At 32.7% G+C, this 18,324-nt stretch overlaps 1 protein-coding gene and 1 long non-coding RNA gene across 2 annotated transcripts; one reads left to right on the top strand and one right to left on the bottom strand.

Moving 5' to 3' along the window:
• Positions 1–2,953: 2,953 nt before the first annotated feature.
• LOC142551935 (uncharacterized) lies at positions 2,954–6,147 on the top strand. The gene is made up of 3 exons (XR_012821657.1): positions 2,954–3,150; positions 3,542–3,978; positions 6,016–6,147. It is a non-coding gene; the product is annotated as an uncharacterized LOC142551935 (long non-coding RNA).
• Positions 4,100–8,431, bottom strand: LOC142551929 (protein NRT1/ PTR FAMILY 7.3-like). The gene is made up of 5 exons (XM_075661441.1): positions 8,282–8,431; positions 7,024–7,150; positions 6,694–6,911; positions 5,898–6,460; positions 4,100–5,398 (listed from the first exon to the last, which is right to left on the bottom strand). The coding sequence occupies exons 2-5, from the start codon at positions 7,142–7,144 to the stop codon at positions 4,534–4,536; spliced, it is 1,767 nt and encodes a 588-aa protein (XP_075517556.1). The 5' UTR covers positions 7,145–7,150; positions 8,282–8,431; the 3' UTR covers positions 4,100–4,533.
• Between the last annotated feature and the right edge of the window lie 9,893 nt (positions 8,432–18,324).

The raw sequence follows: 18,324 nt of genomic DNA, 5'->3' as shown, positions 1-18,324 counted from the left end.
ATAGAGCCTAAAACGAGCTTTTAGAGATCGAGCTGGAGCTCGAACTTGAAAATTAATACTGGATCGAATAGAGTGTGCTAATTTCTTTCGAGCCTATGCATACTTGCTCACATTAAAATTATATATATATATATTACTTTATTTCATTTTACAAATTTTTGGGGAGAAAATATTAATTCTTTTAAATCGATCCCATGATTAAATTTATTCTTAAAATATGTAGGATTTCTTGGCTTTCATTATATAATTAATTAATTTACAGCAATATTCTTCGATGGTGTCAGCTAGAAAATAAAACGAGTTTAATTATATAATTAATTAATTTACAGTAAAATCTTGATGGTAACTTGTTGCTTATTGAATAAACAAATTCAAAGCCTTTACTTGGTTGGATTTAAACTTTGAAAAAATCCGCAAATCAGCACAAAAATGGCAAATGGACTTAGAAACACGACATTTATGAATGGGACTGATTTTGATGAAACGACCCGCGATTGGTTGGTTGGGGAAGAGATATAAATACACTGTGGCTTAGCAATCTGCCCATTTTGGAGACAAATTTCGTAGCTTTTTCGATCGATGAAGTACCATGCACATTTAGGGTAACTAGTTTTGCAGTCTGGCCTCTTTCTTCTGCCAAGACTGGTCTATTTTGCAGTCTGGACCAATTTGATAACTTCGATGTATATTTGCCACCTACTTACTGTTCTTTTTTTTTTCCCAGAAAAATGAATTATGAATCGTACCCAAATTTCCTCTGTATATTTTGTCCACGAGTATTTAAAATAAATTTATAATAAATTACAATATGAAGTAGCTCCGGACCCATTGTGCAGTCACGCAGGCACAAACTTGAGCTCGGAACATGACATAAAGGCTTTTAGTTGATCCTCTTGATAAAAACATTCACATCCTTCGATCATTTGGCAAACTGAATTGGTCCATATGCACAGGATTTGTATTTAAGTATTTCACATGTTTTGTTGGTTCATGGATGCTACCAGTATTACTTATTGAATCCCACAGCAACATTGAGAATGCCATAAATGGATTGCCTTTGCCTCCACCCACCCCCTCCCAAAAAAACCTCGATTTCTCTTAAGAAATGAGGGATTAAGATTGAAGATTTACAACAAAGTATGAGCTGTTTGGGCGAAGTAGACATGGAATAATTGAGAGAAGATAAGAGAAGAGAATAGGTTGGCGAGCCGGGCCTATCTGCTTTTTCAGTCTCGGTGCTCTAAATTAAATGCCACCATTCTGACCAGGCGGGGAAGATGAGTAATTGCTTCCACCTCAAGTTGAGCAAGTACCGTATTTAATCCATCGACTTCATTGCCCGTGAAAGTGGCTGAAAATTGGAGGTCATTTTGTTTTTATCATTTTGTTTTTCAAAAAATTAATACTCGGTCCCTGAAAAGTTTTACACTAACATTTATGGCAGATAGTCTTACATAAGAGACGAATCTTTTATTTAATCTAATTAATGAAAAAATAATATTTTTTTATGTCAAAATTATTATTTTTTATTTTAAATATAGACCAGATAGATCTGTTTTAGAAAAATAACTCAAAATTTAAATCATTTAATCCTACAAATCCAATACTTACTGATGTTGTTCCCGGGGCCGTCCTCCATGATCAAGTAAATGTTTTACAAAAAATTCAGTAACTGTATAGAGTCCCAATTTTTTTAAAAAAATAAAAGATATTGAATCTTGAAAGATTTTTTTTTTAAAATTATTATTATTAATTTTATGTAATCGAAAATATGCTATCCCGATTTAGAGGGAAAAACTTCATGGAACTTTGATGTTGGGTGTTGTTGAATGGTTCTGCCGATGATTTAGGGAGCTTTGCTATGATTGCTCGGAGCATTTGGTTGGCATGAAATCAGATGGTTTTTCAAGGTCGTTTTGTTCAAATTGGAGATGCGGTGTCTCGTGCGATTAATCTTTGGGCACAGTTCTTGGCTTGCCAGGTTAAATCTCGATTCAGAATTATAAATCCTCCTCCAGTGATTCGCTGGTGTGTCCACCATCGGGATTTGTTAAAATCAACGTTGACGCAGCGGTCATTGGATGCTCAAACTTCTATGGAGTGGGAGTGAACATTATTCAATATGATGGCTTGTCCCCTGCTATTATGCTCTCAATTACAGTCCTCTTCATCTTCCATCTATCCTATCTCCAACTATATTAAGTATGATGGCCTGTCCCCTGCATATAATACATTCATTTCTTCCGTCTCTGCCATCAAAGAACCATCCACCTACCATGAGGCAGTCCTTGAATCCCGTTGGCAATCTGCTATGGACCTTGAATTACAAGCTTTGGAAAGTAATCACACATCCTACCATAGGGAAAAATTCTCATCCGCGAAAAGTCGGTTTAAAAGATTAAATACAATCCGATGGCAGTGTGGATAGGTTTAAAACCCGTGTTGTAGCGAAAGGTTATACCAAACTTTATGGTGTGGATTTTCACTGACGCCTTTTCCCGTGGCTAAAATCACCACTGTTCGATGCCTCCTACGTGTTGCTGCTATGTCTGAATGACCTTTATATCAGATGAACATCACAAATGTGTTTCTTCAAGGTGATCTTAATGAAGAGATTTACGTGATCTTATCTCAAGGATTTCGAAATCAGGGTGAGTTTCATCCATATAGGAAGCAATAAAGTGTGTAAATTGATGAAATCACTGTATGGTCTCGAACCAGCATCGAGAGAATGAAATATTGTAAAAGAATCGAGATCACACCGCGGGAATTGGCAGTGAGAAGCTTCACTCTTCTCAAAAATCAAATTTTCCAATCCTATTTTTACATACAACTAATCTATTTATAAACAAATAAACGTGTTTCCTAAAGTGCACTTTTATAATTTAAAACACCATATCATCTGGTGCGTATTGTGCAATAGTCTGCAGGTAGCGCCATAAACTATATTGGTCAAGCCCTCTATCTAAGAAAATATCAAGAGAATCGAATTCATGATTATTGATCAATTGCTCGTCTCTTCCACCAACTCGGATAATCTAAAACATAAATTTGTGTTTTTGGTTATTGGTTATTGTTAGGTAGGGTTTTACTAGTCATAGCGGGGTGATGCTGCGGAAGGTTTCAGCTGAATTTCTAAGTAAATTTGAGGTCAAATTTTAAAATTTTCCTTCCAGTTTGAAAAGAACTGCTTTTCAGACGATTTTAGAAAAAGAAATTGATTTTCTATAGCTTTTTATCGTCTTGGATCGACTCCTGAATGAACTAGTTACCTTTTTATTGAGTCTACTTATTATAGATTGCTTCAAATCCTAAAAATACTATATACATATAGTACAGTGCCAAGAATTAACCAAAATAAAATGATTTTCTTAGCTTCAGCTTTCTTAGAGATGACACTAAAAGATGTTTATCTAACATAAATGAATGTTTTGACCCAACTCTGTCGACTTGAGAAGCCGGCGCTGCAGTGACATAAATGTGTTTTTTTTAATGCCTAATGACAATATTTGGTGATTAATGCAGTCAAATGTTCGTGCAGAAAAAAAGAAAAATCCCGGATCCACCTCGTGTTGTTTGCAGAGGAAGCGGTAGAGTTAAACTCGATTCACAGTTCTATTTCTCAAGAATCTTGTGTGGTGTCGATATGTCAGGGAGGACAAATCACGTCCAATCGACCGTGCTTCCCAAAGGAGAAATGCCAAAATTAACCTCAATATGTTTCCTTGGAATCAATCTCAAGTGCATTTTTCCAGTCTTCTACTCGTCACCTCTTCTTAATCGATCTTCACAGGTGCAGGAGCTGTGGAGGAAGCGTTCTTGGGTACTGTGATCGTTGTCTAGGAACAGGTGAATACAGATGTATAATGGGATTCCAATTCATGAAGAGGGATACCGATAACAGTACCCAAGATAACCGGGCGTATCAAATGGGTGATAGACGGGGTTCACATTCATTTGGAGCTGCTGATAAATGAGGTACAGTTGGATTCAAGCACTGAAAATTGACATTCCTTTTATGGATTTCATTACTCTGTATGCTACAATTCCATCAACACCATATTTCTGTTTGTCAAGTTGAGCTCATTTATATTGTGCAATTGGAGAGTGTAAATAATTGTAAACCTTTTAATTCATGAATCAATCAACTAACATATGATTATTGTAACAGAAAATACCAACTATGTAAAAAGATGTGAAATGAACTAAAAATACTAGAGGGCATGAAACAATAATTAAAATTCAGGGGAATTTGATAATAGGCATATAGAGATCCTTTTTTTAATATATAAACTTAGTCTTCTTTACATACAGAGGATATATCAGGTCTCCCCAGTTGCTCAACTTGGAGAAGTGAAACAATCTTTGCCTTGCCCACTACTCTAGTTTCCTTGCAAGTATACACACATCCACAACCATACTTTCTTAGTTTCTCTACTGTTCTTGGCACATATATTAATTCGCTGTTAAAAAAAACGCCGTAGAAAGGAGAAAAACCACACAAGGATACATTGTAAGTTTCTTCTACATGGATTATATTCTCGCATCATTGACCTTCCCTCTATTGCTCCTGTCTTCAAATCTTGTGAACTCGTACCACTTTGCGCACACGATGTACAAGAAAAGATCAGCCGCTGTCAATGCCGCCAAAAGGTAATAAAACCTGTCCAAATGCCCCTTGTTTAGGTTTCTAGGAATCCATCCAGGCATTTCATCAGATGCTGAAATCTTGATAACTATGCTTACAATCAAGCTACTAACGTAATTCCCCAATGATATGGACATCATGCTAAGTGCACTTCCGAAGCTCTTCAATCCATCCGGTGCCTGTCCATTAAAGAACTCGAGCTGCCCCACATACATAAAAACTTCAGATGCTCCGATTAGAACATACTGAGGCACCTGCCAGAATATGCTTAAACTGCTGGAATTTGCACAATTTGGGCAGTCCTTTTGTGAGTATTTGAGCCTGAAATGCTCGACTAATGCGGCAGACAGCATTGCTGCAATGGCAATGACCAAGCCGATCCCCATCCGCTGGAGCTCGGTTAATCCACCTGACTTCCTGTACTTGGACACGAGGGGTTCGATGAGGAGCTTGTTGATGAAAATGAAGGCTGCGACGCTTAGGATGTCAAAGCTGGACATGCTGGCTGGAGGGACGTGGAAGCCTGCCAAGGTTGTTTTCATGGCAGCACCATGTTCGACGAAAATGGATTGCATTTGAGTGAAGATCACCGAGTATGGTATCGTGCATAGCCAGACTGGGAGGAGTCTTAATATGCATTTGACTTCTTCCACTTGTGTGATGGAGCACAATTGCCATGGGTTATGGGCGTTGGTTTTTTTCACTATTGTGTAGTCTCTTTGGGTCATGACTGCTGCTCTGTCCAAGAATCTGCGCGAGAAATTACAGAATGATAAAATTTGAGAGGATGATGATATATATAATAAGAGAAATTTGAGAGGCTTATAAAACAACACCCTCAGATTTCTTCAGTTTGATCTGCCACGAGTACTAGGTGCAAGTGAATCTAAATGAGAAGTAGCTCTCTACTAGCCAAATGGATGAGCTACTCAAGTTATTTTGAGCTACTCAAATAGGCAATTTGTGTCGATTGCAAGTACATATAAATCGAGTTCAAGTCACGTTCATATTTTTCATCAGTCCAAGCTGCTCAATATACTCGAAAATCGAGTTCAAGTTCATATAGACTTCTCAAATTGTGAGTGAAGTCAAGCTGGAGCATAAAACTGTTAGATCTCTACTTCTAATTTGGATTTACCGTAAGAAGAGAAACAAAATAGTTGGTAATAGAGTCAATCTTGCAAATAATCACATCCTCGATCCTTGAATATCGGGAAAAGATTTGGAAATTTTTAGTGTCACAACTTACTTGAATCCTTGTGTATGAAGTATTTTTCTGCCTGCATTGTCAGCAAGATGAGCTTCCTGTACTTCATATAACTCATCATCATTTGAAGGCACCTCAATTTTCCATTTTCTTGATGCAGCAACAATCACTTGACAAAATCTTGATAAAGGATTGCCTCTGGGTACGAAATGTCTGTATCTTGGAGTTCCAATCAGGAACAAAATCAGTGCAACCGTAGCAGATCCAGCAGATGCCCAAAACCCTATTTCCCATATCCCTTTATCTTCATAATAACCCAAGATTGTGCTTGAAAATAAGCACCCGAGATTCAGGGCCAAGTAAAAGTAGCTAAAGAACGCCACTTTTGAGTGGCCTTCTTTGGGATGTTCTTCATCGAATTGATCGGCTCCAAATGTTGCGATTGTAGGTTGGTACCCTCCGTTTCCCAGTGCAATTAGGTAAATCGACACATAGAAGAGCGAAAGATGGAGCGTAGAATGTGAGCCGCACGGAGTGTTTTCATCGCCACAGCCATTTGGCTTAACCAAGAACAAGTATGATGTCAATGATAAGGAGACCAAACCCTGTCATCAATTCACCATATTTTAGTAACGGATATCCACATTCTGGGAAAAATCTTGTCTGAACTCGATTTGGCAAAAACACAAAGAGCTGTGATGCCACGTCAAGACCACGATTTATGGCTGGACTTGAGCCCTTAAAATCTGCCAAACCAGAACCAGGCAAGCTTGTCCCATCCATATGATGCTATTCATTTTTAAGTGCAATAACGAAATTTCTTAATTCTTCAACTTACAATCACAAATATGACTTGGAAAATGGCACAAGTTTTGTATCGTCCCCAGGAGGAATCGGAAAGAAACGCCCCCAGAAGGGAAAATAGGTAAACTGTGCCTGTCCATTTGCTAACATTATTTGCAGCATCAGCATTGTCTTGGCCCATTACTCTGGTAAGGAACAATACTAGATTGACTCCAACCCCAAAAAATGCAAGTGTGACGAGGCCTTGATTCACTGAAATAAAAGTGTAATAATAAGAAACAAAATTCTTCCCAAAAAATAAATATTAAGCAATATTTACAAGTTTAGCAAATATAAAAGCATGTTTTTTGCAGTTTTGGCTTACCTAGTATAAGAAAACCAGCATACCATGATCCAGTTCGTGCTCGAACAGCTGGCGCTCCATTGCGATCAACTGATCCGTCAAGGGTGTATTCTGCTTGGTGCATTCTGTTCTTCTCTCCCATTTGATCCTGGTGATGAAGCATGCGACATTTATCAGAATTTACCTATTTAAGTTTGAATATAGAAACTAAATAGGTTGCTATCATTGGATTTGTTCAGGTAAAATTAGCTAGAGCTTGTAAAAAAATCATGGTTGTTGTGATATGGTTGTTAAAAGTCGTTTCTACTTCTAAAATCATGCATGTTTTTTCTCGTAATTTAAGTGTTTTTTTAGCTAGATCATTATTTGCTAAATTGTTGCTGTGATAATTGTGATACACGTACACAGTAACTTTATTCAAGAATTTAGTTTGGGTGAAAACCAGAGTTGTCATAAGAAATCATAAATAAAAAAAAGGACAGATGAATACAAACAAATGCTCACATATATGACATGTGAAGCTGAAATTGCTCATCGGTATATTAACTTTTTCCACATATCAAAGAAATCTTCAACTTGAACTTCTTTCTTCTTAGAGTATTTTAGAAGGCAAACTATCTACATGAATTGTTGCATTCTTCTTATTTTTCGAAATCGGACGAGCCGTAAAATATACATGCATGATAACATGTTCGATGCACACGAAATCTTATTATATTTGCTGTCTAATATATATGCGTGTGCATGTGTCCGTAAAAAAATTATAAAAGAAAGGGAGGGCAACCTCCACGTTACCCATCCCACCAAGAGTTTTAACTTTGTTGCAACTCCGGGAGATGTTAGCAAAATATATGGGGCTAAAGAAGATGTCAGATTCAACGCACAATCCCAATTACTTAAACACATAAATTCAGCAGTTTATTAATCCACCATTGAAGCTTCAAAATATATATAATCAAACAAAATAGCGCGCGCGCGTGTATGTGTGGGGTTAGTCAGCTTCCAAGAATCAAGAAAATTAATCTTATTACCCTGCCAACAGTTCTTGGCTACTGCTCATAATCACAATATCGTATTTACTGATAATCACGAACGACTATCGATACGAAGGAATGATTATCAACATACAATCTCAGAAGATATCATAGTACCAACTGCAAATAAAACTGTGCGTGATAGATATACCAAACCGCACTCCGATAAAATTTCTATATTTGGCGCTTGCTAGTTAACTCTAACGAGAAAGAAAAGTGTGTAGAGCTATCGTAAAAGCACTAACCGATTAGCAGCTAGCTAAACTTAAACTTTGTTTCTGCTTAATAGTTGTAAGAAACTTGGGAAGATGGGCTTGGTGTCATTTTTTTTTAGGTTTTGTAGTTCAGAAGAAGAAGATGGTGATGTATTTATAGAGGGTGAGGGATTCTTCAGGGGAAGCTATGGGGAACCAAAGGGAAGGCCACACTATACAATATGGAAAACTTCATATTTTGTTTTTATTTTTTATTATTATTATTTAAAACATGTGAATAGTGATAAGTATGAATTTTGGATATTTTAATCAAGCATTGATTCCATAGTGAAATGTCATCATATTTAATGTAGCTATGAATTTCAAGAATGTCTTATGCATTGTTAGGGAAAAATGCTGTTTCTAGCAAACATTTTTTTATCTTGGGATGAATGTTTGTGTTTTTTTAAGTCTTCTTTGGATAATTTTTATTTTTTTTAAAAAAATGGTATCTTTCCAATAAAAATGGTTTGTCATAATCCAGTTATAATCAATACTTTTTGGGATAAATATTTGAAGTTAAATTAAGGAAAACTTGTTATGTCGTATATATATTTGATTCTTTGCTATTTAGATATTCTATATTATCAAAATTCAGTTTTAGTTTGCTATTTTTTTGTTGTTGCAATTTTAATCTTATTTTTTTTCTGGTGGGACTATGTTGTGGAACCGACGTAGTGCTGACATGTGTAGTACAATATAAACACACCTGATTTTAAAAAAAAATGACTAAATAAGTATAGAAAATTGAATATACAAGATTAATACTGAAATCTGAACAAAATTACAAAAATAAAATATATTAAAAAAATTGCAGGTTCTCAAATAATTATAACTTTCGACATAAATTCCAAGTTCATCTAAATTTTCAAGGCAAAAACATGTGTGAGACGGTCTTACGGATCGTATTTTGTGAAACGAATATCTTATTTGGGTCATCTATGAAAATTATTACTTTTTATATCAAGAGTATTATTTTTTATTGTGAATATCGGTAGAGTTGACCCGTCTCACATATAAAAATTCGTGAGACCGTCTCACAAAAGACCTCCTCAATTTTCAAAGTCATTTCATAAGACACTTGCATTTGGAGACAGATATACATTGCATGTGAACATGTAAAATCCAAGAATTTTAAGTTTTATTATTTAAGTTTTATCACGATAGTATATTTTGGATACCAGGATTTATTTCATTTGAGGATGTGAGATTTGTAAGATTTTACCAAGATTGAGTGAATAATAATATCGTGTATATTATTATTTGAAATTTCGCAGATAAATGCCTAAGATTTGAGTTGATATGGAGATACCGGGATAAAAATCAGGCAAAGGATAATAAAATCCCTAGAATTCGAAATTTACAGTGTATATATTTGAGAATTTCGAAAATTGAGAGATAAAAGATTTAGAGTTCGAATTTATATCACGGATAGATCACGATTCTCGATAAAGATTTGATTCAGATTCAAACGCGATATCACTCGATCACGATAGCAGCCAACCCCTACAAATAGGAGGGCCCTGTAGACTCGAAAATCACACCACATAACACACCAAATTTTCAAAAATTTGTGCTCTAGTCTCCTTAGGAATTTTCGAGCGCAGCGAAGCCCTGTCGCCGTCCAACTAGTGAAGTAGGAATTTCGAAGAACCCTAGCCTTTTTACGTTTTTCATCAAGAATTTAAGGTAAGTGGGCTTGTTTTAAATTATTGAATTTCGATGCATATATTTTCGGTTTTATAAAAATTCGGGCGAGTACAATTCTTTTTCTACACCCTTCTGGTTACGATATTTTGCATGAATAAATGTTTTGACACTGTGAGAATTCAACTTGATATGGGTGGGAATCCCAACCATACGTACCCTTACGCGGTGGGGGAGATAACCGCTATACGGCCTCGTCCCCTTAGAGGAGTAAAAATTAGGGACTGATATCAGTAAACCATTGAAAGTAGATGAATCTCAGTGTCGGGTTAATGATGCGCATGTGATAAGAATTATGTTTGCATGGTATGTATATTTCGAAATTGCATGTTGTTTTGTTGTACTCGAACGGCCCCCACTTGCTGAGTATTTCCCAAAATACTCACCCCTTACAACCTTCCCAGATAAATCCGAAGAGCAGATTGAAGAAGAAGAATCGGAACAATTTTGGGGCTGGTGAATTGTTTTAATCTCGAGAGTTGCTAGTAAAGAGGTTTCTGAATTTTGGTACTCAAGTTTTATGTAAAAACGTTTCCGCATTTATTTCATTAGTTATTTCAGTTGTAAAGACTTTGGTTTTTGAGATTATGATAAATAAACTGGTATTTCGGTTTATACTATGCTACGAGGCTGGTTGTTTCAATTGTGTGATTGTTAAACGACGCCGATGTCAAATCCCGAGTTTCGGGACGTGACAGAACATATAAGAATTTTAACAAGAAGTGGCACTTCTGTAGTACGTCGCACATTTTCTTTTAATCCATAGACAAAGCCAAAATTTGAATTTTCTTAGAAAGGATAAAATTTCAGGACGCATTTGGGGAGATTTATTTGAAATCCATAAAATTTCAATTATAGTTATATTGTTAATAATAAACAATAGATCAAATTTTAAATTCATTCTTATTTAAACATTAGTTACACACTGTATAATGGATTTCAAATGACATCATTGTTGAGTGAATTTGAAATCGGCAAAAACTTGTCTGAGACAGTATCACGGGTCGTATTTTCTGAGACATATATCTTATTTGGGTCATTCATGAAAAAATATTACTTTTTATACTAAGAGTATTACTTTTTATTGTGAATATCGGTAGGTTGACCCGTGTGACAGATAAAGATTTGTGAGACCGTCTCACAAGAGACCTACTCTTTAAAATCCATCATATTTAACATAAATTTCAAGTTCATGGTCTTGCTTATTCAAAACAACAAAAAATACATTCGAATATATTTGAAATTAATGTATTCGAAATCCATCAATGTAAATACAACCTTAATGAATTAGACTCGAGTTATTGATAAGTCTATAGCTCATCACTATTTGTAGACATATATATCTATGCTTTCACCATATCATTATCTCCCCGTCTTTGATATATTCTACCATATTTATTAATATTTTTTCTATTCTTTTATTAATATATTTGTATTTAACTAGGACTCTTCTAAATAGTTAATGATTGGAAATATAACAAACTAATGGACCATTTATATAAGTGCTCGTTAGATCTAACATACATATAAATATATGACTTCTAATTGTGAATTTTCCAATATACCCTTATTCATTTAATAAAGCAAATTAAATCAATAATTTTTTTGATGGGTTCTTTTATAATTTATTGTCTATCTTAAATGTCTTTGGATATTAATGCATATTGAATTTATCAATTTACCCATAATTTTTCTTTGTTGCTAACTAAAAATTGTTACTAAAATTAGTGTATTTCTTCATGGTTACTAATGAATATTTAATATTTATATCTTATCTTTTTTATTTTATAAATTGATTTAAGTAATAATTAAATAAATAGTTACTCAATAATTTAGTGATTTCATTTATGATTCATGATGTATTATGATAATATTTTAGATAATAATGTTTTTAAGATTAAAGTTTCTATTATTATATATTTTGTTATCAATTTTCAATTGCGTTCTAAACATAATACAAAGTATGGTTATATTAGCATTATTCTATTACGAAATCATCGTATATAATATATTGATTTGTTATCTTGTTTGTTCTTTTCAAGCTATTAATTAATTCCTAATTATATATGCTGAAATTACATACATAAAAACAATTTTTTCTTTTTTCTACATATTAATTAATTTATCATTATATATGATGAATTTATATATATAAAAACTATTTTTCACATTTCAAAATAACAAAATTGTTATTTAATATTAATTACTTATTAAATTAACTAAGTTATGTTTACCAATTCATTGTGCATTATTCCTATGATTGCAACTTAATGAAGCATAAGTGATGACATAGAGTGGTCATCCTAACAATTAATATTTGTGTTTAAATTATTATTATTAATTAAAACTACTTTGTGTTCGATGAAATTATTTTATTAATGAGAATAAATTTGATTTAGAAAAATGATTTTTAAAATGTAAAATGACAACTATATCATATATGTTATGTGTAATAATTGTTTATGTAAGGTATAACAATCCAAATGTGACGTTTAAGTTGTTTTACGATTTTAAAAGATTTTAATTAATGTTGCATCGTTACCCTGGTTATAACTTTTGGTAAATCAACAAATGCATGATCTTACAATTGGTATATATAAGAGTCAAAGTCATGAGATCGATTCTCATATATTGCAATTAGTGTAATTATTGGAGTGCAATAATTGTCCTTGTTGGATACGTCGATAGAATCATGACGATTGAGCTACTATACCGTTTAAAATATTTGAGTTGATGTGTAATATCTATTCTATAAAAGGAAAAAGTTAAACAAAATTCGCAAGGAGTTAAAAGTTAGCAAAAACACAATTGATATTTAACTTAATAACAAGTTTAGAGGTTTTATTTTAACATCATTATGATAATTTAGTTAATTAAGATAATTTTATTTGACAATCACTATATGCACTCCATTTAAATACATTGAGATTTTGGTTTTAGTAAAATTTATTATTCTCTTAATTTTATTTATATTGTTTTTCATTGTGAATGATATTTGGATAAAAAATATCTTTGTTAATTTGAGAGAGCTGTCATTATGTTATTATAATCATGCAAATTGGAAAATGTTAAATAAATAAGTGAATATATTTGATTTATCGTCATGGTTTATTTTTATTTATTGTGTTTTGATATATTTAGATTAATAAATACTCATAAACAAGATGTTATTTAAACGATTTTAAAAATTATCTAAATCTCGTTATTATATTTTTCATTATTAATCACTCACGTGCATCGCACGTGATCATTCCTAGTAAAGGTATAATTCGAAAGTAGTTTACATAATTGATATATCTAATGAATTTCTTAAATTGTATATATATATATATATATATATATATAAGAAATATATCTATATAACTGGAATAAATGCAGTAATTAACTTCAAAAATTTTAACAATAAGAATCGGACAATAGGTTTGATAATATTATTTTCGACCCGATTCGACTCATTCAACAGAAAATGATAACTAAGAGGGCAATGTCGTTTTCATATAACCAAAATAGTTGGGATGAAGCTGTATTCACTTTCAGGAAGGCTGTATCGATGCTAACACATTGATTTGAAATGTAAGTGTACTTTTTTATAATACTAAATACAATTTTATAGGTTCCACTTGCTTTCTTTATTATTTTATTTATTTATTTAAATCAATATTTTGGTGGGTCTACACGGAAAAAATGCACGATGTAAAATCCATTTCCAGGTTTTTTTTAATAAAGAAAAGCCAATATATGATTGCGTCTTTTAAAATAGATTATATGGTTGAAAAATAAAGAAGACCCGAATTTATTTTGAAGGTAATATGAAATTTTTCATTCAGCATTTTTAATATGTGCATATACTTAGCTAAATATGTTGTTCAATATTTCATTTTTGACACACACAAGAATATTGATATGTTGGTTATAAAAAAAATCGATAAAGAAAAATTTAAAAGTAATTTAATAGACATTTTGCTCGAAATATAAAATAATTTGAATTATACATTTTTGTTGTTGTTGTATGTATCTTACAATTTACTATATTAGAAATAAATTCGTCTTTATTGACAAACATGACTTATATAGTTTTGATATGTTACAACATGATAGTAACGATGAGATATAACTCACCTATTAAATTTACAAATTTGATATGTTTCATGACATCAAATATATGAGTATTATCTAATCGGTACTCACATAAATGTGTACGGTGTGATTACAACACATAAAACTGTATATATATACTATGGATGTAAGATCAAATATCAGGATGAGTCAAATTTTTATTGAAATATATTCATAATTCTTATTATGGCGACTGATTTTTTGTTTCTTGATTACTAACAATAAATATATTTTTATTGACATTATCGAGCACTGACACCAAGTTTGATTCAAGTCAATGATATTGTCTCCACATTTCTTTTTGGGGCACAATGAGGTTGATGCTCCACTAATTCTTTTGTTTATGTCTAATTCTTTCTATTCCTTGTAGCCTCACCTACTGTACTAAAATTCAGTATATTGTAGCATTACTATTAGATATAGTTCGCATAATATATAATATTGAAGCTACCAATATGTGAAGCATGTTACAAAGATATAAGTTTGAAGCGTTAATATGATATTGCAAACGTGAATGATGTGTTGTGATAGATAAATTCGTGAAATATTGATTTTAAATAAACATAATTTTTTTTAAACCTTAAAATTGGTCATTATAACGTGTCGTTCATCTCTTTGAAATTTGAGTTGATGTCGAGATTAATTATATTAATAAAACACACGAGATATGTGTTGAGGGAGATGAATAGACATACCGATCGATGTATATTTTTTTTAATAATTGAATTACAAATTTAAAATTAACCATCAAGTAAAAATTTTTTTTAAAAAAGTTGAACACTTCCCTCTCATTCTGATGCCAAGTTGATAAACAAACAAAAATCAATGGTAGCAATTAGCTAGTAGGTTAGACTCGGAGTCCAACTTTACTTTGTTTATTTATTTGATAAAGATAAAAAAAAATGTTTTGAAATTCAGATGGTCGTATCCAATTGAGGCACGCCTCTTGATGACATATCACCTGCAGAGAAAAGACAAACGAAGATATAATAAGCACACTCAATTATATATTAATCAGATATTAAGGCGGCGGAATATATAATAATTATCATAGTACTTATCAATCTGGCAGCCACTTTGCATATATATCCCATCCCGTGTTCGGCAACTTCCATGGAGTATTTTTCCTCCAACACAACCTCGAAAATTGCAGTAGATTATTTTTAACATATATATATATATATATATATATATATATATTATTATATTATGTGGTTTTGGCTTAGCTTCTGACAGCTATTTGACTTATCTCTATCTTATTATTATGCAAACAGGACAATCGAGATGAGTTGGGAGGTAAATATCTTGTAATAAACTCTACTTAAAATATAAAATTTATTTGGGAAACAATACTCTTAACACTTTGGTATCGTTTAATTCGGATAATGAATGATAAATCAAATATTTTATTCATATGTAATTATAATTTTTATAAAAATCGAGTCAAATGTTTGGATCAAACAATGATTTAATTCAAAGCATCATAGTTTTAATAAAACCTCAGAAATTGGCCCAACAAATTATTTACGCTTACATTTTGGACCACAACATAGTATGGGACGATCAAACCATAACTTGCCATTATAAGCCCAATGAGTTTTTAAACCGGGTTAGCACACTTTCATTGCTGGATCATTCGAAATCTAACTCGAACTAGCAAGTAAGAAAATTGGATCCTCGAGAATTTCTGCAGAGTCTTAATTTATTTGCGCCAGTATGTTTGCTACTTGGCTTCGAACTCTCGATGGAGGCACAATCGTTAGGCATGTCATGGCCATTCAGGCAAGCAAACTTGAGCCTGCAGATATAGCATCTCTCGGTGCTAGTTCTGGTTGGCCAACCTCCAAATATGAAAGTGCCCGTCTCACAAAAAATATACATGATGGAACCTTCTTCTACTATTCATCATGTCGGTATATCTGTCGTGGGGCATGATATCTCGCTGCGCTCCCCGATTGCTGCACTTCCTGATAAAGAAGTCATCTTGTTATTGGATCCGCTCTTATGCTAGCATGAACATGAATTAGATTCTATTTGTCTTCTTTATTCTTAAGAGAATAGACATCATCGATGCTAGCGTGGCTTGAAGTAGTTGCAAATTGTGTTCTTGATGAGCTTCATAGAAAAAAAACATGAATAATGGTTATAGTCGGTTTTGAGCAAGGCATCATGCATGTCACTAATGTCCGTCTGTGTACAAGCCTTTCCAAGTGGAGAAACATGATGTGCGGAAAACACAGGTTTTTGTGTAATCCATTAGTAGGTACGATGCAACCTACAACAGTAGACGACGACTAAATGCTTTGTTGGCAATCTCTCTGAGCGACGGTCATAGTCAGTGATTGTTTCAGTCTCTTCCATCCTCAGATTTTCAGATTTAGATGTTAACATTCTCAACTTTGTCCTTCGCACACTTTCAGATACTTTACAATGTTTTTGAAGGGTTTGTCACGCATCCTTAGCTAATACACAATTTGTAATCAAACTAAACATATGGTTTTGTCTACTATCAACATCTTCATCTATTCTTTTCGGAGGACTCCAGCCTCTGACAATTCGTTGCCAAGCTATTTCATCTATTGACTTAATATGTATTCTGATCTCGACCTTCCATAGACTATAGTTGGATCCATCCAAGATAGGTGGTCGCAGTGGTGCGTTTGTAAGTGACACTTCTATTAATTAGGTTGTTAAACAAAATAATAAAGATCAACACTTAGTATATCAAGAGCAAGCTCTGATACCACTTGTCGGGATTTCTGTTTAACATAAACTGTAAAAAATTTTGTATATCAAATATCAATGTTGTCTCATATGTTATAACATATAGTGACAACACAGAATGTAATAATATATCACACAAATAAATAACTTAAAGAAAAATAACTCAGAGATAATTGTGTACAAATATAAATATTTGCGCGTCGCCTCAGAACAAAAAATCATCAGAAAAACAATTTGAGTTTACAAAAACCAACATTAGTGATTCTAAGAAAACTATATTCCTTAAAATGTTAAGGAATCAAATTGTATCCTAAAACAAATAATCAGATTTAAAATGTATTCAAGGAACACAAACAGTATGCCGAAAACTAGAGCAACAAAAACACGATCTTTAATCAACACTTTTACAAAATATTCTCTTCAGATGTCCCAACAATCACGACAATACATTGTAGCAACAACGATATTCAAACGGCGATGCTCTGAGACTTAATATTTCTCTATCATAATATTTTTCTCTATATCTCGTCGTGTAAAAGTCTTTTTTTCAGCCACTACGTTATCTTCTTTATATATATTCATTTTCTCCTAGAGTTTATCCCGAAAAAAGAATCATACAAAATCTGGAAACAAGAGTTTTATTAAAAATAAAATCTTTTAAACAATAATATCATATCATGATAATCTTAGCATAATTATCAAAGATATAGAAAGAAAAAATTCTTAATTAATTATTTCACACAATCTTATTATAAAGAAAAAGGTAATTTTAAAAAATAAATTATATTTTGAAAACCAAAAATTATTTTTTCTTTCAACATGGTTCGCATATTGCAAAAACTTGTGTGAGGCGGTCTCAATGGTCGTATTTTGTGAGACGAATATCTTATTTGGGTCATCCATGAAAAAATATTATTTTTTATGCTAAGAATATTACTTTTTATTGTGAACATACTCTCACATATTTAGACATGAATCTCATAACACATACATTTGGGCCGTTGGATCTTGTTTTTATGTAGGATCCAAAAATGTCAATTCATTTATACTCACGACCTCCACATATTCAAACACCGACTCCACAACCCCTAAATACATTGAGGTCGAATTTGACATACACCCACGATGTTGAAATTGTTTATTCTCTCGTATCGATTAAATAAAATTTATTTGAGTTGTATTTTGGACAATTCTCCGAATTAGATTTTGGAGTTGAGTTATGTTTAAATCTCAATCTTAACATAATATCAGAGTCCAAGTTTCATCATTATTTGTTGTACTACTCATAGTCGAGTTATTCGTTATAAACTTCACATTCCAGATATTCATTATAATGCGTGATAAGGTATGCTAGTTGTCTCAAATCGTTTGGATAAAATTAACGAAAATTTCGTATATTGACTTGGTCAATACTCCATCTTGAACCAAATTTTAGGATGAGATAAGTTAATCTCAATCTTTAACATAAATACCCTCTTAAAACTCAA

The sequence above is a fragment of the Primulina tabacum genome, chromosome 1, assembly GCF_025594145.1.
Source record: "Primulina tabacum isolate GXHZ01 chromosome 1, ASM2559414v2, whole genome shotgun sequence".
Lineage (NCBI taxonomy): Eukaryota > Viridiplantae > Streptophyta > Magnoliopsida > Lamiales > Gesneriaceae > Primulina > Primulina tabacum.
The sequence above is the reverse complement of the archived record's forward strand: the minus strand, read 5'-3'. Positions and strand labels throughout refer to the sequence as shown.